Here is a 22,502-nt window from a genome sequence, read left to right on the forward strand (position 1 = left end):
TTCAGCTCAGTTTTATCCTCTGTCGTTCAAAAGAGTAAGTCTACTGTACCTTACATATTTTTTCAGAGCTTGTCTACTTGGGGTGTCAAGTAGCCATGTAATACTGCTTATCATGGACCTTTAACACCACAGTTGTTACAATTGCTTTGCAGACATCAGAACAAAATGTACAACACTTGCTTGGTGAATGTGGACCCTAACAGCTAGTAAATTTCGTTGCAAAGTAGAATTTTCATGTTATCTCATATGAACTTTTATTTGTATATAAACAAGTAAGCTGGTAGACTGGCTTTATCACTTCCCACTACCTTATGTATGTAAATCAATGTTTCCTTTCCTAAGTTGGGCCTGCAATCCTTTATTTCACGAGAGAGTGATTGGTCAGTCAGGGTACAAGAAGAAAAGACTTGTTTATTGCAGTTCACTTGACAGGAAGCAGGTGGCAGAAGTTTACAAGCCACTCTTGCTGTGATCAACAACAACTGTCATTTAATATAAGTATAAGAATGCAAATGGCATGATAAAGCAATAGATTTTCATATTGTTAGTTTGCTGCTCACAGATGTGTTTGTGTTGAATTTAACTTTTGACTCCCTTTTGTTTTCTGTTTTTCAGAAAATTATCATTTGGTGAAAAGTCCTCAAAACAGGTGAGTCTGTTATTTTCGTAAAAAAAATCACTAGCCATGGTTTTTAAATCAAATAAACGGGAAAGTGGTACAGTAGCTCACTGGTTAAGGTTCTGGGTTGCTGATTGAAGGTTGGGGGTTTAAGCTACCACTGTTGGGGCCCTTGAGCAAGGCCCTTAAAAGAATTTTATTTTGCTGTACTGAACATGTGCCAATCAAGTGGATCTGTTCTATTCTCGTCTCTGTTCAGTTCTGGAGAAACAGTCACAAGTGTAGTGAGCCTGTCTCCAGTGCTTCCCAAGAAACAAAAGAATTACAAGACGAAGAAAAAATTAGATCAGCTTGAGGAGCCGCCAGAGATCCCAGCTAAAGGTAGAACTGGCACTTCTCTCACTTTCTTTTTCTCCATCCCTTTAAATTAATGACAGAAGATCTTACCAGAGATGCCCAAACTAGGGATAGTTAGAGTCTCATCACTTCTGATCTTACCTTTTTACTTTACTCATAATTTTAATATTCTTCTATTTCCCAGCACCCATTGGTGATAGACTGAGAAAGCCCAAACTTTTAAAACCTCAACCAAGAAAGATCATTTTGGTAAGTTCACCAACAACTGCTAAATCTCTACACACACACACACACACACACATATATATATATATATATATATATATATATATATATATATATATATATATATATATATATATATATAAAATTTCGTAATAACCAAGTTATTAATGAATATTATATCACAGCATGGCTGTATTATTGTATTATACTGAAATCATAGCAATGCTAATCATGATGTGCTTTTGTAAGGCTAATTCCATCACAGAGTGTACAAGGTGGTATCAAATACCTTCGACACTAGCTCAAACAAGAAAGTACTTTATTTATCTTTGTTTAAACACAATCACCTTTAAAATAGTCCCATTGCACAGCAATACAGTGCTCTCAGCATTCCTGCCACTTCTAGAATGCGTCCTGGAAGTCTTCTTTCCAAAGATTTGCGCTGAATCTTGGTGACTTTTGAGCTGAATCTTCATCTTTAGGAAGAGGGGGAAGTCGGCAGGCGAGTAGGGTGGGTGCGAAAGTAAAATCATGTGGATTGTTCTTCAAGTTGCCAAACGGTTTTGACATTTTTGGGGGTTGAGCTCGTTAAAGGTTTCCCTGATCTCTCGTTGTCTTTCAGTGATGTTCTTAAGCTCTTGAAGTGCGTGTGCCACTCAAAACACCTCAAACAACTCGTCGCAGCCATATGTCAAACGTATGTCATGTTAAAAGGCTCTGTGGCAGATTTGCCCAGTTTCACACAGAATTTCACGTTTGCTCTTGCAGTCTGTGATGAAATCGCTGACATGGTAACGGATCACAAGAAAGAATAGCATCAGTTAGCACCATTAGTTTCGGAACTTATAATACCACCTTGATATGATCACCAGGGCTTCGTGTTCATCTGACAAGATACAAATCATCTCATTTTAAAGCGTGAAACGTTCTGTATGGAGAATTAAAAATGTCCTGAAGAAGTATCCAGAGTCAGGTCATAGCTTGTAGGTTTTACACTACAGACGTTTTCAGGAAGGAGGATCTTGTAACTACATTAAAAGTGTAAAGAGATGTCCATGGATGCGTATAAAAGCTCATTAATCAGCACTGGAGGGGTATGTCATTTTTTTATTATGTAGTGTTAGCTAGCTGGCCAATGGCAACTAGCTGCTGCTGGTATTTATGATTATATTTATAGCTGCTATAATATGTGATAACATAAATGAACCTGTCTCATGGAAAATTATTAAATGTATCTATAAGCAGGGAGAAAAGTGTCAATGATGCAAGAGGACATAATGAACATAAGGAATATTGATGCTTCATAGTGACTGGTTTATTGATGACATCATGATTTTTCTTCTCTTCCAGCCAAAGATTGCGGAGGAGAGTTTAACGTATGCTGAACTCGAACTGGTTAAACCTCTCCCAGACGCCAAAACGTCAAAGACAGGAACTGTGTACGCCCAAATCCTTTTTGACGACAAAATGGTGTAGGAGGAAACCAATTTTGCTTTATTATTGATTATTTATAATGTTTTTTTATATTACACCCACTTGTAAAAAGTGAAAAAAAAAACTGTAATCATTCATTTCCAGATTTGTATCATAGAGTGTATCATACAATTGTTGTTCTTTGTTCATATTGTGTTTTTTTATTACTTTTATAATTGAAAAACTCAAACCCAGACGCCTGGGCCAACCAATGACACACACAGTTGTAAAGAACAATCCACTGTGTTTAGTCTGACACCAGCTCTGAGCTGTATAAACAGCCAATTTAAGCCGTCCACTCGCATGTAACTACTCCTATTATCAGATTTCCCCTTTAATCTGGAAGCCAAGATCAACTGCCACAAATTAGTGATCCAGAGGTAAACTTTGATTGCTAGTTGAAGCTAAAGAACCAGACATGAGCAAAATGTTGGCTTTAATGACCGTGTGCGACGTTATGTTTATCTCTTTCAGTCCATGCTAGGCTAATTTGTCTGAGCAAAAAGCATTGAAATGTTCAACCTTTATATATATATATATATATATATATAAAGAGAGAGAGATTATAAATAACTTTATATATATATATATATATGTATTATAAATATATATATATATATATATATATATATATATAGAGAGAGAGAGAGAGAGAGAGAGAGAGAGAGAGAGAGAGAGATTATAAATAACTTTATATATATATATATATATATATATATATATATATATATATATATATATATATATATATTATAAATATATAGTCTTAAAGCAGCTTTACACAGATAATGTGATGATAAAAATTAATATGTTCTTTATAAGTGTAAATTTGTCCCTAATGAGCAAGCCGGTGGCGACGGTGGCAAGGAAAAAAGAGATGGCATATACAGTACAGACCAAAAGTTTGGACACACCTTCTCATTCAAAGAGTTTTCTTTATTTTCATGACTATGAAAATTGTAGAGTCACACTGAAGGCATCAAGGGCTATTTGACCAAGAAGGAGAGTGATGGGGTGCTGTGCCAGATGACCTGGCCTCCACAGTCACCGGACCTGAACCCAATCGAGATGGTTTAGGGGTGAGCTGGACTGCAGAGTGAAGGCAAAAGGGCCAACAAGTGCCAAGCATCTCTCGGGGAACTCCTTCAAGACTGTTGGAAGACCATTTCAGGTGACTACCTCCTGAAGCTCATCAAGAGAATGCCAAGAGTGTGCAAAGCAGTAATCAAAGCAAAAGGTGGCTACTTTGAAGAACCTAGAATATGACATTTTTCAGTTCACTTTTTTGTTATGTATATAATTCCACATGTGTTAATTCATAGTTTTGATGCCTTCAGTGTGAATCTACAATTTTCATAGTCATGAAAATAAAGAAAACTCTTTGAATGAGAAGGTGTGTCCAAACTTTTGGTCTGTACTGTGTATATATAATTTTTTTTTGTTCGTTTGTTTTTTTGTTTTGTTTTGTTTTATGTTATGTTTTTAGTGAAAAATTTGGAAAACTAGTTTTTATGGGTTTTTTTAAAGCATATGTATGTTCCTTTTCTTTATACTGTATGCAACAAACTTGGTAATGTAACAGTCTGAAAATTGAAACAAATTTACAAAAATGTAAAACGCACCAAGTGTGTTCTCCACTAGCTGGAGATTTCTTTCAGTTCATCCCAGAGCAATTCATATTCACTCATACTTATAGAAGATGCCCTGACAACTGGCACAGTTCCTAAAATATGGCAGAAGCCATATTTTACAATTAATAATTACAATCAAAGCAAAAGCAGACTGCACATTGAACATTGTACAATCTCTTCACTGCAGGAGATTGTGATATATCTCTTGTAAAACTCGCCAAGGATGTTCTTCACCAGTTGGAGATTTATTACGTGATCCACTTCATCCCAGAGCAGTACAATAGGATTTAGGTGCGGTGACTGGGCAGGCAGTTCCATGATAGATAACACTTTAGATGGCTCTCCAAATAACACTTATAGAGCTTTAAAGTGTGCTTCGGCTCATCATCTTCTTGTTCGGTGAAGTTGTTTCTAATGAGCTGCAGTTCAGATGAAATTGCATGGTGTTGAAGTATGAAATGGCTATGTCGGTTCAGGATTCCATTTATTTTCCAGAAACAGTGTCCAACCTTTCCTGCTCTAAAACACCCCAAGCTATTAAGCTTCCTCCTCCATGTTTGACTTTGATTTTACCTAGTTTGTTGCAAAGTTTCACCCCAAGAACATGGTTTCAATACCATTTCTTTCTGAAAATAGCATTGTACTGTAATTCAATTCCATGATTGTGATAAAGGTGAGTAGACATGAATTTGTTGTACAGTGTAATTGAATAAAACATATACAAAAAAAGCATAAACATTTATTATCATTATATTCATTTATAATAGACAGTAAATTACATTTGAAACCTTTAAATATGGAAAGTGGACATGAGATATTCCCAAGCAGCTTAACTGGAACTCGTCTGCATCCTGTCTCTTTGTTTTGTTTCAGTAAATATACTTCTATTTGTCTGCTGGACTCAAATGTGGAAAAGCTTAACGTTCCAAACAAAGCATGGAAACATTCATATTGCACAATATTATGGGATGTGATTAACCCCTTCCTTTGTAGAGAAGAAGATGTTATTAGAGGTCCTCGGCTGGAAAAGTTCTTTAACTGTGAAAATAAAAACGTCTCCAAATCATCCCGGGCGTAATGGGAGACCACTTTGTGCACCACTAATAACTACCAGCTGTGAATGCAGCACAACAAGGCCATCCGCAGCACAGAACATCGATTTCGCTTTTCTTAGCCAGTCACTTACATAAGCACAGTGCGAAAAGATTTCTGAAAGAATAAGGTTTGCACAATTTCTCTCAACATGGCAACCAGGTAAACTTGATTAATGTATAGCTTATACACCATGTGTCCTGTATGTAAGGTTTTATGTATTGTTCAGTGATTTTTTAATGTATTTTAATAAAGTAAAAATCTAAACAAAAGACAACTGACAATGATTTGTTTGTTTGAATGTTAGATTTTTTTTCACAATTAAAATACATTTAATTTTTTTACTAATTCAAAGAAAGATTTTTTTTACCAGTGGTTGAAAACGAAAACATATTAAATTATTTCAAAAAGTCTATTTTCTTCTTTTCATAGCTTTTCTATCAGGTGTGCAGTGTTTAGGAGGCCAGAAATAATAAGCGCTGGTTCTTGTTAGGTTCAAATACAGTAAATGTAGCTTGAAGCGGTTTAACCAGTCAAACTGTGATTTGGTTACTCTGATGACTAGCGGGGGTCCAATCATGTTGGAATTTTTACATCTTTTGTTTGGATGGCCAGAGATTGCACTAGTAAGAGCTCGCAAACCAACATCTGTAGCAAACTGCACTCAAATATATTGGTGTGGTTTTAATCGCTGTTTTTTCATTCCACAATGACTAACACAGGAGAAGAAATTTGGTTACAGATACACTTACAAGGATGTTTACAAGACAGAATTTTCAAGAAAAGCAGGACATCATTAGGAAAAGTCTACGAAATTGTTTCAAAACAGTTGTAAAGCTTTTTCATGAACAATTTATACTTTTGCAATTTCTTTCTAGGGCAGTTCCCTTCTTGAGTCTGTTTCCTCTCAAGGTTCATTACTGACAATTTCTCAAGAAACAAACTTACAGGCATTAAACTTATACACTGATCAGTCATAACATTGACATTATAACACTAATTATCTCTTCATCATGGCACCTGTTAGTGGGTGGAAGATATTAGGCAGCAAGTGAACATGTTGTCCTCTTAGAATCAGGAAAAATAGGCAAGTATAAGGATTTGAGCGAGTTTGACAAGGCCAAATTGTGATGGATAGATGATCATGGGCTCATTTTAAAGTAATAAAAAATCAGGCAGGTTTTGGGTGTTTAAAAATGCTTACATAGTTTATTCATTTTAATTTTACGTAGCTACAGACACCAAACAGCTCTAAAGTAGGCCACACAGGTGGATGAAGGTTCTGTCCTGCACACAGCTTAATAAGAAGGTGGTACAAAGGCAATGCATGTAAAAATCCACATTCTTCTGCTGATTAAATGCACTGAACTACCAGGCACTACTCTACCAGAATTCCACTAGATGTCTCAAAGACACATTTATCTCTGCACAAACCCAATTATTTAAAAACGTAAAAAAAATAAAAATAAAAAAATAAAAGGGAGCAGTAGGATATGGCCTCATGAGTGTAAATTGTAGGAGGCACATAAAGGCCGACATGAAATATTTAACAGCTTGAGAGCTTAAGTGAAGTCATGTGATTGTAGGTGGCACCGGAGTAACACTATGAGGCCATGAGCACAAACGCTGTTAACATCGAGTTATTATATAGCAGTGCATATTTTCCACATTAGCAGCTGAGGAGGAAAAAAATAGCAAAATATGGCTATTAGCTCAGTTACATTTAGGTTAAAACTCATAAAATATCACTTAATGTCTTGTGTGTGAATGAATGATACAGAAAATACAAAAAATTTCCAGCATACTTTGTTTTTTATTACGAACAAGTGAACAGTCCGATTGGTTTGATTCTGTTCCACAGACTCAAAAACAGTGTCCCATTTTTTTCAGTTTCCATAGTTTTTTCCATCTGAGTTGTTTTTTAACCAGCGGAGATCAGAGACAGAACACGAGGGAAAAATAAGGAGACGGTGTATTGGATTCCTCAGCGGCAGAAAGAAGAAACCAGATTATTCAGATCCACAGACACACAATCCTGAGAGCAGGACTGAGGGTGAAACATACTCCCAAGAGATCCAGATCAGCTTACAGATACAAGCAACTACAATGTACACACACATACACACTGTAACAAACAGTAATGCATACTCTATATATACACTATATAGACAAAAGTATTTGTACACCAGACCTTTCCTGCCATACGTGGTTCTTCTTCAAACTGTTACCACAAAGCTGGAGGCACATTATTGTAAAGGACGTCTTTGGATGCGGAAGAATGAATTTTTGCGTTCACTTGAAACCTAAATCTGTTCCAGCATGGCAATGCCCCTGTGCACAAAGTGAGCTCCATGAAGATATGGTTTACATGGTTTGCATGGTTTAGAAGGTCTAAAGTGGCCTGCTATAGAGCTCTGATCTCAACCCTATTAAACACCTCTGGTATGACCGGAAACACTGACTGCATCCCAGGCCTCCTCACCTCACCTACATCAGTACCTGACTTTACTAACACAAATAAAACTCCCAGAAGAGTGGAGGGAATTATAACAGCAAATTTGGACTTAATGTGGAATGTGATGCTCAAAAAGCTCATACCGTACTTATGACCAGGTGTCCTGTCGCCAATATGTGTATATAATCTTATTCTTAGTATTTTAGTTTGTTTACTTTGTTTTTATATATTTTACTCATACAATCCGAAAATAGGGGAAGTTTGGAGACTTATTTTGGAAAGTGAAAGGAATCCTGAACCAACATGGCTACTGTTCTATACTTCAACACAATGCAATTCCGTCTGGATTGCGGCTCATTTAAACCGATTTCACCGCTTGTGTTATATTTCAGTAGCTGTGCCAGTTGTCAGCATCAGGGCATCTTCTATGAGTATGAGTAAATGAGCATTATATTGACTCATCCCTAAAACTTACAATTTTTATAGTCATAATTTGATTTATAATCATTCTCTTAAATGAGTGACTGTGGATTTGTCCAGGTGTTCTCCTCTCCAATTAATAGTTTTGGTCTTAATAATATTATTATTATTAATAATAATATAATAATAATAATAATAATAATAATAATTATTATTATTATTATAATTATTATTATTATTATTATTATTATTATTATTATTAACAATAATATTGTTAATAATAATAATTAAAATAATATAATTATATTTTATTATAATCTTTGTTTTTTTGTTAAAATTTTTATTGAATCACAATGATAATAATAATTAATAATCAAAATTATTATAGGTAGTAGTATTATTAGTAGTATGTAGTCTACAGAATGTATACATAATAATTATACAATTTGTTTTCTACATACTATAGAATATTGTGATTCAAACAATAGCCATGAACAACATCACAAAGCAAAATGATCTTTTATCTTAGAGATGCATTAAAACAACCCTAAGATATTTTTCTTATATTTTTCTGTATGCCTGATCTTTCAAGTCAGGTTTCAAAATGCCAAAAAAACACAAAAGCATAGTTTCAGGCCCTGAAATCTCCTCCAACAAGCCTGAGAACAATAAAACCACCCGCTTTCAGTTGCCTGGTTACGAAAGAAAACACAGCCAGCTTCACTAACGCCAGAGCAACTGTTCCAAATGTCCTGGAACAGGGAGAAGCATGAAGAGTTTTTATTTACAAGCTACTGAGACTACATTGTGAATAATTCATAAGAAGGAAGTCTCAGAGAATACAGGAACAGCTTTAAAGAAGACATAGGAGCTTCTCGGAGCTCGAGACGGGCAGGTGGTAGAGCTGCATCTGGATAAAGACCTGAAACGCAGGTAAGAATGCAAAATGTGAAATTAATTGACATGGATGTTTGCTTTATTTCGAGTTATGTTAAGGCCTGACACTAAAGTGCTCTCTTATGAAAAAATTATACTTTGTGACCTGTTTTTCTATCTGTCCCAGGTTTTTAAGTCCCTGTGCTTATGGTTCACAATAAACTAAACTTCATAATTGTGGAATTAAAATGTCGTTTCCTTCCCAGAATGCTGTTGAATTCTCAGATTGGCCAGAATCCATTAATTCATCACCTTCAAAAACATTTCTGACAGTAATTTGTTACGGTTTTCTTTAATACATTACTGTTTCTATAGTAACAGCTCTGCAAAACGTCCTCCACCACAAGTTAAAAGTTAATTTCACTATGACTCAAGTAAAAGTCTTTGAGTATTTGGTTTGAACAATACATGAGTATTTTACTCATATTAATTGTAGGCTTAAAGATGCACTAGTCCTCGAAACTTTAGTGAAAAGCAAAAAACAGGTTGATTTGTGAGACTCTGCATTAACCAACAACACAACAGCCTCTTCAACATGCAGGAATGGAACTAAGATCAAACAAGTTCATCAAAAGAAAAGACAACGCATTAAAGCAATCTTTAAAAAATGGGCTCTTTAATTATTCAATCAGATGACAGTACCATGTTACAAAGTAGAAGAACCATTACTATTCAATGGATAAATAAATAATAAAAGATACTTTAAAACCAAATATCCAGAGCTGACTGTGATTTGATGCACCTCTGCTTTGATATGCAGTAAAAGCAGAAAGTAGCCTAAAGCATAGTAACAAAATCCATTTACTAGAATACTTTACATCACTGAACATAAGCTATTTAAAATAATATCATGGAGAATTTTTTTTAAAGAGGAAAAAACACTGCAGTTGCTAAAAATTACTATGATGTACATAAACTTCAGGAAGTACTATTAGAGATGTAGTACTTCTTCTTTTTCTACTTTTGGCTTCTCCCATTAGGGGTTGCCTTAGCAGATCATTCGTCTCCATACCCCCCTGTCCTCTACATCAGCCTCTTTTAAACCAACTACCTGCATGTCTTCCCTCACCACATCCAAAAACCTCCTCCTTGGCCTTCCTCGTTTCCTCCTTCCTGGTGGCTCCATTCTCAACATTCTTCTACTGATATACCCCATGTCCCTCCTCTGCACATGTCCAAACCATCTCAATCGCACCTCTCTCGCCTTGTCTCCAAAACATCCTACATGTGCTGTCCCTCTAATAAACTAATTTCTAATCCTGTCCATCATCGTCACTCCCAATGAAAATCTCAAAATCTTCAGCTCTGCTACCTCCAGCTCCACCTCCTGTCTTTTACTCAATGTGACTGTCTCTAAACCATACAACATCTCAGGTCTCACCACAGTCCTATAAACTTACCCTTACACTCTTGCAGATACTCTTCTATCACAAATCACTCCTGCTATCACTCTTCTCCACCCACTCCACCCTGCCTGCACTTTTTCTTCACTTCTTTAACACACTCTCCATTAACTTTGCACTGTTGACCCTAGGTTCCTAAACTCCTCCACCATCTCCACCTCTTCTCCCTGCAACCGCACCACTCCACTGCCCTCCTCTCATTCACACACGTACTCTGTCTTACTCCTACTGACTTTCAAACCCCTTCTCTCCAGTGCGTACCTCCACCCCTCCAGGCTCTTCTCAACCTGCTCCCTACTCTCACCACAAATAACATTATCATTCACAAACATCATCAGTCCAGGGAGACTCCTGTCTGACCTATTCCGTCAACCTGTCCATCACCACTGCAAACAGGAAAGGGCTCAGATCGGATCCTTGATGCAGTCCAACCTTCACATTGAACCAGTCTGTCATTCCTACTGCACACTTTACTGCTGTCACACTGTCCTAATACATGTCGTGCACCACCCTCACATACTTCTCTGACACACCTGACTTCCTCATACAATACCACAACTCATCATCCTGTTGTACGCTTTCTCTAAGAATTTTAAGATAGGATTGTGTGTATTTTATTTCTTAACAAGCAAGCCAGAGACACAAAAACAAAACTCCCAGATTCACAGTGGTCTGTTTCAGCATGTTGGGTTATGTTCTCATCAGTTATGTTATATTATGTTGCTTAATAATATTATGATTTTTTCTATTATGTTAGATTATGATACTGACTGTTGTATACCAAAAAAAAAAAAAAAAAAAAAATGTGCAAGAGTTCATTGTGCGCATGTGTGAATTGACGGGACTTTTATTTTGACTAAATATATAGAAGAGAGAAAAAATATAACCTGTTTGCTGTTCCCTCGTGCACTGATGTTATGCCAATGCATTGAGATGTAAATGGAAAATAAAACAATACTAAGTAATTATATTTGTAGTAATCTTTAATGGACGACAACAACATATTGCACATAGGCATGATGGAGAGAAATGAAACCTTAACACAGCATTACTTCATCATGAAGGTTATTTTTCATGACAACCTAAATGATCAAAATCATACACTTTGGCCTTCACATTCACCAGAACAAAACCATTGAAAAAAACATATTTGTCTCATGACTGCAATTATTTCTATTTCCTAAGACAAATGGTGAAAAAGAAATCAAAGGAGCCCAAGGGCCGAAAAATCACGCCTAAGATGGCCAAGAATGCAGTGAAGCTGACGACTGATGGCAAGCGGCGCTTAGACCTCAGCAACATGGAGATCACCACATTCCCTAAGTGCATCCTGAAACTCTGCGATGTGGATGAACTGGACCTGAGCCGCAACATGCTGAAGAAGATTCCGGACACGATCAACAGATTTGTCAACCTCCGTCTGCTGGACTTGCACAGCAACCATCTGGAGCAGCTTCCAGAGACCATTGGTCATCTGCAGAAGCTTCAGAACCTCAACCTGTGCAACAACAGGCTAACCAGCTACGGGATCCCACATACAATGGCCCTGCTTAGAAACCTGCAGAAGCTCAACCTGGGCATGAATCGCATAGGGACGGTTCCGCTTTTCATTGCAGGACTGAAAGAGCTATGCGAGCTGGGGCTTTTTAACAACCTTTTGACTCAAATCCCTGTGTGGCTCCAGAATTTGCCCAACCTTAACAGGCTTAATGTGAAGTGCAACCCACTACCTGTAGAAAATCCACCAAAACTGGATCCCATTCGAAGGGTGGAGTGCCTCTACCTGGTCAGGAAGGATTGCCTTTGTAGTGAATGCCTTAGGAAGTGTAAAGAAGAAAGAGACATGCTGGACCAAAGGCTTAGTGGAAACTCAGTACAGAGGAAAACCATCATTGCTCGGTTAATTACAACTAATTCCACAAAGCAGGGTGATGAAGCAGTTTGTAGATAAAGGCAATATCAGAAATAGAACAAAAATGTGCTCAAATTTATATGAAAAACAGAAGCGCATACGAAATATGTTACCGGAATAAATTACAGCACTGATTGGTCAGGAGGGGATTTCATGAGATTGTCATTTGACTTATTTAAATGGAGTCTCCATTTGACAGATACAGTCATTTTTAGTTAGGGGAAAAATATCCTGTAGAAAATACGTAGTGTTCTGTGGCTTAGGGAAATTTATTTTCTTGCTAACTTTATCTTTAAGAGCGACTGTTGCTCTCAAAATTAAAACAGGAACTTAAAAGTTCATGTTCTGAAAAAGTAAACGTGACTATACAACAGCTAAGCTACTCCTAATATAATTAAACACAAAAACATCGAGGATGCAAGGTTAGATGGGGAATAGGGGAAGTGGAAGCTCAGTGGTTAAGTCATTGGACTCTGGATTGGTCACAAGTTCAAATCCCAGTACCACCACTGGGCACATAAGCAGGGCCCTTAGCCTTCAACTGCTCAGTTGTAAGTCGCTCTGGATAAGGATGTCTGCCAAATGGCATATATGTAATGTAAACGTATATGCATGTAACAGGGTGTAAGGTGATCATGTGGCATGTGACTGGCTGATGGGAGACGTAGTGCTGTGATTACAGGCCTGACAGTCATCCATCTTTAAATGGCAAATCCCAAAGTACTTATCTAACACTGTGAAACATTTCAACACTATTTTTTTAGATCACTCGTCATTTTTGGCTTATACAGCATACACACACAGACACACACACTTAGTAATGATCACATTAATATATATATAGCTTGTGTTAAAAAATGCCTCCAGTTAAAGGATAAAACATTATATGAGGTGCAGTTATAGGAAATAATCAGTTGCAGGGGAGGAACATTGGGCTGCAAACTCTGATTGTGAGATAAGAGATTTTAAAACGAAAACGAAGAACAACAAATGCCTTTAGTCACTTTACTAGGCCACGTGAAAGCTACACTGTGCAAAATGTGTGTGTGTGTGTGTGTGTGTGTGTGTGTGTGTGTGTGTGTGTGTGTGAGTGAATGTGCGTTTGTGTGTGCGTGTGTGTGTATGAGGGGGGAGGTAGTGCTTTCACTTCTCTCTCCCTCTTTGCACAGCAGGTACAAAAGGCTCTTGCATAATGCCACACATAAGCTGGCATGCTAGAAATGCCAGGCAGCAATCCTGCATTCATTCACTAATGAGTGAAGTGGCATTTATCTGCGCTTAGCTCTCAATTCTTTTCCCTCTCAAGGATCTCAATGAAGCGCAAATCGGTGCCAGTGCAATTATTTATCTCCAAATTTACATATTTTACATATATGCCTTAATGTCTTTGTTTAATATGCAAAAATATGACAGCGATTAGATACTGACTTGCATAGAAAAATCTGCAATTGTTCTTGTCATTAGTCCACCTTTGCTATATTAAACAGTTTCATATGCACTCATCTGATTGGCCAATTATGTTTCCCATTGTGATGCATAAAATCACGCAGAAACAGTGTCAAATAGCATTTATATAAAAATCTGTCCAGTATAAATAAATCTATATATAAAAGGATGGCTACTTTAGCCTTAGCTTCTTGTTCTTAGCAGACAGAAGTGGATCATCTGCTGTTGATGCTCATCCACATGAAGGTTTGGTGTGTAGTGCATTCTGGGATGCCTTATTTTTTACATTTATACATTTGAAGGAGACTCTTACAACTAAGCAGTTGAGGGTTAAGGGACTTCTTCAACGACCCAACAGTGGCAGCTTAATGGTGATGGTGATTTGACCTTCTGATCTAGAGTCCAGTGCCATAACCACTAACCTATCACCACTATTTTTACTCACTGTGGCTCTAAAGGGTGGCTAAGAGAGTTCGCCATTGACTTCCTGTTTGGTTGTCTTTCTTTGCTTTCTTTTCATCAGCTCAGAATTTGAGAATTGGAGACCACTGTGCATGAAAAGCAGTAAAAACAAACCCATCTGCTTGTCTGGCACCAACATCCATGCCATCCATGCCACTGCCACAGGCACTGAGCTCATGTGTTCCTCATTCTGATGCTTGATGAAGAAATTATCTGAAGATCTTTTTCTGTATCTGCGTTTTGTTTTGCACTGTGCTACTATTGATCATTGATTTGATAATTGCATTAAAAAGCAAAAGTTCATATAAATAGAGAGATGAGTGGGTTTGTCATTGTGTGTGTGTGTATATATCATATAGTTGTATCATATTGTCATTAACATTGTAATAATTGCAGAATTTTTGAAATCTACATTATTGTATTGTAAGGTTAATAAAGAGTATTTGTTTCCATTTTATTATATTTATTATAATAAATAAATAAATATATATTTATTATATTTATTTCACTTTTATTATATTATGAGTTGGATGCTTCAGATTTCTTTTTTTGGGAATTGTATAAATGAGAATCACTAATGAGGTTTTGTGTTTATGAATTATAAATAAATGATGTCAAATCGAACAAGTCTATTGGACTGAAATAATTAAGGTTATAATAAATTATCATAAATTAAATTATAAATAATCATTTGTATTATTAATCTATAAATAAATCAGACTGTTAACAAACACCTACAAAATTAATTGTCTTAAAAGAATTGCGTTCTAATGGAAGTATCAGTCTCTTTTATTGTCCCTCTGAGCATTGGCACAGCACGACCAACCGCAAAATGACAGCAGTGTGTAACGCTAATTAGCATAATTGTAACTTATTGATGTCCCCCGCTTTGACTACGGGTTTAAAGCTACATTCGACATGCTTTTCAAACACACTCTTTCTTTCACATACTTTTATTTTGAAAAGAATAGAGAACTGTACAAAATACATGTATACATCAGTTGAGATGAAATCAACAGATCCTCGTTTGTTGATCCAGTTTATTCGATTTGTTCACAAACAACAATTACAAATATCTTGAGAATTAGAAAAATCTTTCACTGAATCTCAACTCATATACATAGCTTTACAGAGATAAAGGTTATGAAGTTGGAATTTATTTTATTATATCTTTAGTGCCTATAATTTTGTTCCTTATAATTGTACATTTATTCCTAATAATTGAGCCAGTGGTGACAGTGGTAAGGAAAAACTCCCCAAGTTGGCATGAGGAAGATATCTTGAGAGGAACCAGACTCAAAATGAAACTCATCCTCATCTGCGTGGCACCAAATGTCCATTCATTACAGTTCCATCATTGTTGGAGGTGTAGTGTTCAGTGATAGAAGCTTTAATGCAAAACTGGTAATGCAACATGCTGGGTGCTGCAGCATTGCTTTAGAGTTTGCAGAAGCGGAAGGTTCACTTGTCAGTGCTCAGACCATATGCCTCACACTGCAACAAGTCTGTTTGCAGGCCGTCGTCCCAAAAGGAAGCGTCTTCTGAAGCTGGCTTAAAAGAAAGCCCACAAACAAAAGATTTTTCAACATAATAATGACCCAAAACACATCGCCAAGATGACATCTACTTTGCTGAGGAAGCTAAAGGTGATAGAGTGGCTAAGTATGTCTCCAGACCTAAACTCTATTGAGCATCTCTTGTGCTCCTCAAGCAGAAGGTGAGAAATCAACATGCAGCTTTGTAATGTCATTAAAATAGTGACACAGGTCTACTCACTTTTGTTGGCAGTTATTTTGACAATAATGGCCGTATGGTGAGTTATATATATATATATATATATATATGTATGTATGTGTTTGTATATGTGAAAGGAAGTTCAGGAAATACAGTACATTTCAAATTGCTAAACAAAGCATGTTTTCTCTGATCTAAGCACATAAGTACACAGCAGGTGGGTAAAAAGCATTCTTTAAAGTTTTCCTAAACCAAATACAGCTGTAAATTTGCGGTCCGTAATAGACAAAAGAAAGGCAAATGAATAGATCATGGAAATGGGTTATGGGTGGTGTTGAAAAAAATATTTTATTTGTCTCATAATCCAAAACCAAGACAAGACTGATTACAATTTAATAAAAGAGAGCACTGACTTTTTGTCTAAAGACCCAACCAGTCTCTAAAACCTTAACAGTCTAATTCTTATATAAAACTAATGACTTTTTAAATGTGATTGGTCAGATATTATGAGATCCCTGCTCGTTATAATATGTTATCTGTTGCCAGCACAGGATCCAATCTAAGTCTAATGTGAACAGTAGAATAAAATGTAATTAAACACATGGTGATGTTTTCTGTACAGAGCTCCCCAAAAGGAGTCTCCAGCATCAGTGCTTTGCACCACATTTGTTATCATGGGAAAGTATTGAGGACAGATTAATTTTTTTTTCTCCAGTTTCTTAATAACTGGTGAAGTCAAGAGAAATGTGCATTTTCTGTATTTTCCTAAAAACAGCTCACCTTTTAGCGTTTCATTCCTTACATAATAACCGGCTGGGTGTACACCTGTAGAAAGCACATGGAGAGATAATCACTTGATACTGGCTAACGTAGCATTCAGCAGCCACATCGAATTATTCCAGGTTGCCATGGCAACTACCAGTACCTATGTAGACTATCTCAACTGCAATGTAACATAATAAATAATTTGCTAATGGAATATGACGTCTTCGGGTGTAATATTATATTATATTAATATATAAATTATATTATTGTCACACAATGCAGCATATTGCACTCATATCTGGTGCATCTGATTCCTCTGAAATGTCTTCGCTCTCAAATTTTGGATCATTGGCAGGGAAGGATGCCAGCTGACGAGGGTGCGAGCGCCGAACGAGCCGTAATTTCTCTCTCATTGCAGTGATCTCCTCCCCCACCACCCGGCCTATAAGAGGAGCAGCTGTTCTCCATACGCCTGATTCGATTGCACCAGCAGTGCACCATCCTCGAGGTGGTCTTCTGATATCCTTGGAAATTATCAAACGATAAAAAAGAGGCTGGAGAAGGTAAGAAGAAAATCAAACATCTGCCCTGGTCATCAAACTGTGTCTGAATGGATTTAGTGAGGGAGAATTTTAAAAAGGAGGAGGTGAGAAAGGTGAGAAGATAAGCTTAAGATTTATTGATAAAGAGACAGAGAGAGAGAAAAAAAAGAAAGAGGGCTTGAGCAGAAGAGAAAAATAGAGAAGAGAAAGAGGAGATCCCTGGAGAGCAAACCAAGCTGAGCTCACATGCCTGTGGCCAATTAAACGGCAAGCCTATTGTCGTAATACCATGCGTACACACACACACACACACACACACACACACACACACACTGAGTGGTCAGTAAAGAGAGGCTGGATGCATAATGCACCAAAGGGTGGGTGTGGAGTGCTTATGAGGGTGTGTGTAAAGTGTGTGTGCATGTGTGAGAGCGTGTGTGTGAAGGTTCCCTCCCCCGCCTTACTATGAGGTCAGCAGGAGAACGACGTGTTGGGAGAGAAGACGCAAGCGCAGCTGAAGGAGGAGAGAGAGCTGCAGCAGAGCAGGAACAGGAGGATAGGGAAGGAGAGAGAGAGAGAGAGATAGATAGACAGAAAGAGGGAAAGCTGGAGGAATAATATGCTGAGCAGGGACTGAAGGCTGCAGTGATGACGGCTATGCTGAGTCCGAAGATCAAGCAGACCAGGAGAGGTATGGTTCTCATCTCACACACACACACACACACACACACACACACACACACACACACACACACACACACACACACACTATTCATTCTGAGCTTTCTGCATCTCCAGTTCAGCCTGCATCATTTAATCAGGTTGGTGCTGCACCGCTGATGATTAAGCAGTGATCTGTTCCTCCTCGGCTCATGTTGCTTTGATGAATCTGTGCTTATGCCATTTCTGTTATTTGACACCGGACCTGTGTGATATGTCCATGCTGTCCTGCCGTATAATAGGCATTTTTATATCATGTTGAATGCTTATTTCGTGCTGATTACGATGTTCTAGGAGAAGATAAGGGGATGTGGAGAAGCCATGGATGAAGCATTAACCTATCATGATACTATATATATATATATATATAGCTTGCAGATATTAAAGAACAAATAAACGAGACTTAATTTAAAATCTGCTCACCTTACTTTCATTGTGTGGTGGCTGACCATGAATACATCACTGGGGTTACACCTCTCAGCAGCTGGGCACATCCCTCCTTTACACACACACACACACACACACACACACACACACACACACACACACATATATATATATATATTTGGGTTTTCATCCCTATGGGGATCTTATATTGACATTACGCATAATCAAATCAATAAACATTCCATAATGATACAATTAATGATACAATTATTATTATTACTATTATAAAAGATATAGCAGGAAAATGTTTGCAGCATAACGTCCCCACCAAAAACATTCAAAATTGCTCACACATACAGTACACACACACACACACACACACACACACACACACACACACACATTTCCTTGCCTTGACATTATGCATTTATATATATATATATATATATATATATATATATATATATATATATATATATATATATATATATATATATATATATATGAGCTGCTTCACATTTAGAGAGCAAATCTTTGAAACATAATGTCCCACTCACACCTTTCCATCCTTATGGGTATCTTGCATTGACCTTATGCTTATGGAATGTTCAATAAACATTCCATAATGACACATTTATTTTTATTACAATAAACAATGTGTATCTATCTATCTATCTATCTATCTATCTATCTATCTATCTATCTATCTATCTATCTATCTATCTATCTATCTATCTATCGATATAAAGATATTTATATATATATATATATATATATATATATATATATATATATATATATATATATATATATATATATATATCTTTGCGATAATATCTCCACCAACACATTAAAACACACAAAACACGGCTCTATGCTCATTAACAATCACCAGCACACTCTCTGGTCAATGTACTGCAGCCTGTGGAGGTGATCTGTATGTTTTTGGATTATGGATCACCCTGGATTTCACATGTAACAGCTACATAAGTGCAACAGGTATTTGAAATATGGTGCTCTGGTTCATCATTTAATCAAATATTAACAATGCATGATGGATATTACTGGTAGTGCAAGACTCCTACTGTGCTTTTGCTGGTTATTTCAATTTAGGATTAGCACCAGCAAGTTACAATTTCACTACAGGTTTAGGTGTAACAATCAACATGCAGAATAAGCAGTAGAACTTTCCGGAAGAAACCAGTGAACCTTTCTAACAACAGTATTTATTATTGCAAATGCATCTTTGATTATATATTTTTTATCAAATTACCTGATTGTGCCTACAGTGACAAAGAGAAAACTAAGAGTTTTTGTACGTGTAATTCTGATTGTGCTGCTGCAAGCTCAAAGAGCCATTTTACAAACCGCAACCTAAAAAACACACCCCATGAAAGATGGGGAAGGTATGAATCATCACACCAAGAAGTCTCCAAAATGAAACAGTGACTTCCAACCTGGATTTACATTCAAAAGGCTGCAGTTACCTCTGTGGAAACAGCAGTGCCACGATTTTACAGCCAAGTCAGAACACAGAGGATAGAATTGTGTTAAACAAAATATATAAATACGTCGATCTGTGATGTTCAACCGTTGTAAAATATAATTCTCACATCTGCTTTAGAAATAGAGGGAAAAAAATAAGCAAAACCTGCACATCAAGCCATAAACTAATGTGACACATCGGCTGCTTTAGTTCCAAGGTTTTATCCCTCAAATGGGTGAAACACCATGAAGCATTTGGAACTATTTTCTCACAAGATGACTAGCATCAGGAAAAATACAAGAAATTAAATAACACGTGTTATATTTATTTCATGCTTGTAAGCTACGCATTTACACAGTGAACTGGGAAATTATACAGTGTGTATTGTGACCCAGAGAAGCTACTAGTAACGTTTATTCCTAGTTAATAAGGTCATTGTTATGACAAGGATATGTGTAAAGGGCTATAAGACAAAAATAAGAGAATAAACCTTAAATAAATAGAATTAGTTTGTAATAGCACACATGTCCATAACTAGTCAATAACAAAAGCAGTTATTAGTCATTACTTACTGGCTTATTTCTGATCCCTAAACTAAAGTGTTATTATTTATCTCAACATTTTTTCACAGGTTTGATGCCAAGTTTTTATAAGCTGCCAGTTCAGGCTTTGAGCAAACACGAATTACACTGTATAATAAAGTGGTTGCCTTTCTTTCATTCGATGTCAAAGTGGTCACTTCAATATAGCCAGGGATATATTTCCATAAGAATTCTGTGACAATGTCATATTATTTTATTAATAGCTCACTTCAAAAATTTACCTTATTATTACTTCAGAATTTCTCAACTTTTAAAATATATAACAACCTCCAACAATGGCACCTGTGAACAAGTGGGGTTTTATTAGGTAGCAAGTGAACTGTCAATCTGATTGTTGGTCGATGTGTTAAAAGCGGGAGAAATGGCCAAGCATAATCATCTGATCAACAAGCTGTGAAACCAGTGATGGCTGGCTGCCTCTGTCCAAAAAGCAGGTTCCATAGTGTTTTCCATGGTGCATTAGATAGATTATATTAAAAGTTAACCAAAACAACTGGTAAAGCAGCCAAATGGAAGTGGTCATGGAGCCCAAGACTCAGTGATACGTATGCAGGGAATAAAGGATATTCTGCTTGGTGCATGCTGGCTTTATTTGAAAGGAGTTAGAACACATCAAGCAGTGTAAGTGCAGAGCGGACAGAGAGCCTATGCTGACCCCTGGACACTACCCAAAGCTCCTGCATTGGACACGTGAGCCTTGGAACTAAGCCATAGCACAATGGACGCAGGTGGTCTGGTCTGAGAAATTACATATTCTTTAACATCAGGTGTGGGGGAAGAGATCAAATCAGGATGCACCATTTGAAGAAGGCAAGCCATACAGAGGCATTGTTCTGGGCAATGTTCTGCTGAAAAACCTTGGGTTCGACCATTAATGGATCGTTCTTTGGCATGTACCACCTACTTTAATATGTTGCAGACCAAATACATGCCAATGGCAATGACAGCAGTTGTGCCAATTCAATTTATTTTTATTTGTATAGCGCTTTTAACAATAAACACTGTCTCAAAGCAGCTTTACACAGATAATGCGGTGATACAGAATTAATAAGATGTTCTTTATAAGTGTAAGTTCGTCCCTGATGAGTGAGCCGGTGGCGACTGTGGCAAGGAAAAACTCCCTAAAATGGCACAAGAAAGAAACCTTTAGAGGAACCAGACTAAAGAGGAAACCCATCCTCATCTGGAATCTGTTTCACCGAATGTCCATTTATTACAGATAAACAATGTGAGGTGTTCAGTGATGGTGATCAGATGTAAACTGTAGTCCTAAATCAGTGTAGCAGACTGTAACCATTAACTACTGTACAATCCAAATCCTCAAAGCTCTTCTTCTTACTCTGTAATTTCATGGATCCCAGGAAACATCCCCAGCCCCATGACACAGTGCAAACATTTTTCAAGAGTTCATGGTGGACAAGCAAGTCAATACATGGAGGCTCTAACTCACACTGTACAAGATATAAAGGATCTGCTAATGTTTCAGTGTAAGATACCACAACACACCTTCAGAGGACTTGTGAAATCCAGGCCTCAATGAGTTAGAGCTGCTTTGGTGGCACAAGGAGAACCTACACAATAAAAGCATTTGGTTTACATCAGGGATGGTAACATTCTCCGATTAGCAAAAACAGTCACCTTTGTGATGCATCGATTTAAAAAAAGTGTGCAACGGACACAAGTTGGCATTTGTATCTCGTTTTTGTATAAAGATCTCGAGCGCGTTCTCTTAGCACCACTGCTGCTACGTGAATATGACGTATCACAACACTACAGAGACGGAGGCATGTCCTGATAGTCACATAGAATTTTTCTTTCTTTTTTTTGCATTTTTG

General features: G+C 37.0%; 3 protein-coding genes across 3 annotated transcripts in view; all 3 read left to right on the plus strand.

The window, feature by feature from the left end:
- Positions 1-3,193, plus strand: part of vstm4b (V-set and transmembrane domain containing 4b) — a 25,873-nt gene extending 22,680 nt beyond the window's left edge. Inside the window, exons 5-8 of the mRNA XM_046853827.1 lie at positions 616-649; positions 879-1,000; positions 1,161-1,225; positions 2,552-3,193. Coding sequence (XP_046709783.1) covers positions 616-649; positions 879-1,000; positions 1,161-1,225; positions 2,552-2,677 — 347 coding nt within the window. The 3' untranslated portion in view covers positions 2,678-3,193. The remainder of the gene's footprint in view (positions 1-615; positions 650-878; positions 1,001-1,160; positions 1,226-2,551) is intronic.
- A 5,845-nt stretch (positions 3,194-9,038) lies between these two features.
- lrrc18b (leucine rich repeat containing 18b) lies at positions 9,039-14,979 on the plus strand. The gene is made up of 2 exons (XM_046853343.1): positions 9,039-9,205; positions 11,797-14,979. Exon 2 carries the CDS (start codon positions 11,801-11,803, stop codon positions 12,560-12,562), a length of 762 nt encoding a protein of 253 aa, XP_046709299.1. The 5' UTR covers positions 9,039-9,205; positions 11,797-11,800; the 3' UTR covers positions 12,563-14,979.
- Positions 14,980-17,317: 2,338 nt separating this feature from the next.
- Positions 17,318-22,502, plus strand: part of si:dkey-191m6.4 (rho GTPase-activating protein 22) — a 35,102-nt gene continuing 29,917 nt past the window's right edge. The window contains exon 1 of the mRNA XM_046854555.1: positions 17,318-18,163. Coding sequence (XP_046710511.1) covers positions 18,121-18,163 — 43 coding nt within the window. The 5' untranslated portion in view covers positions 17,318-18,120. The remainder of the gene's footprint in view (positions 18,164-22,502) is intronic.

Source organism: Silurus meridionalis, chromosome 7, assembly GCF_014805685.1.
Source record: "Silurus meridionalis isolate SWU-2019-XX chromosome 7, ASM1480568v1, whole genome shotgun sequence".
In the NCBI taxonomy this organism is placed as follows: Eukaryota; Metazoa; Chordata; class Actinopteri; order Siluriformes; family Siluridae; genus Silurus; species Silurus meridionalis.

Coding starts and splice junctions, on each gene's coding strand:
- lrrc18b (XM_046853343.1), top strand. CDS start 11,801: ATGGTGAAAAAGAAATCAAAGGAGCCCAAGGGCCGAAAAATCACGCCT.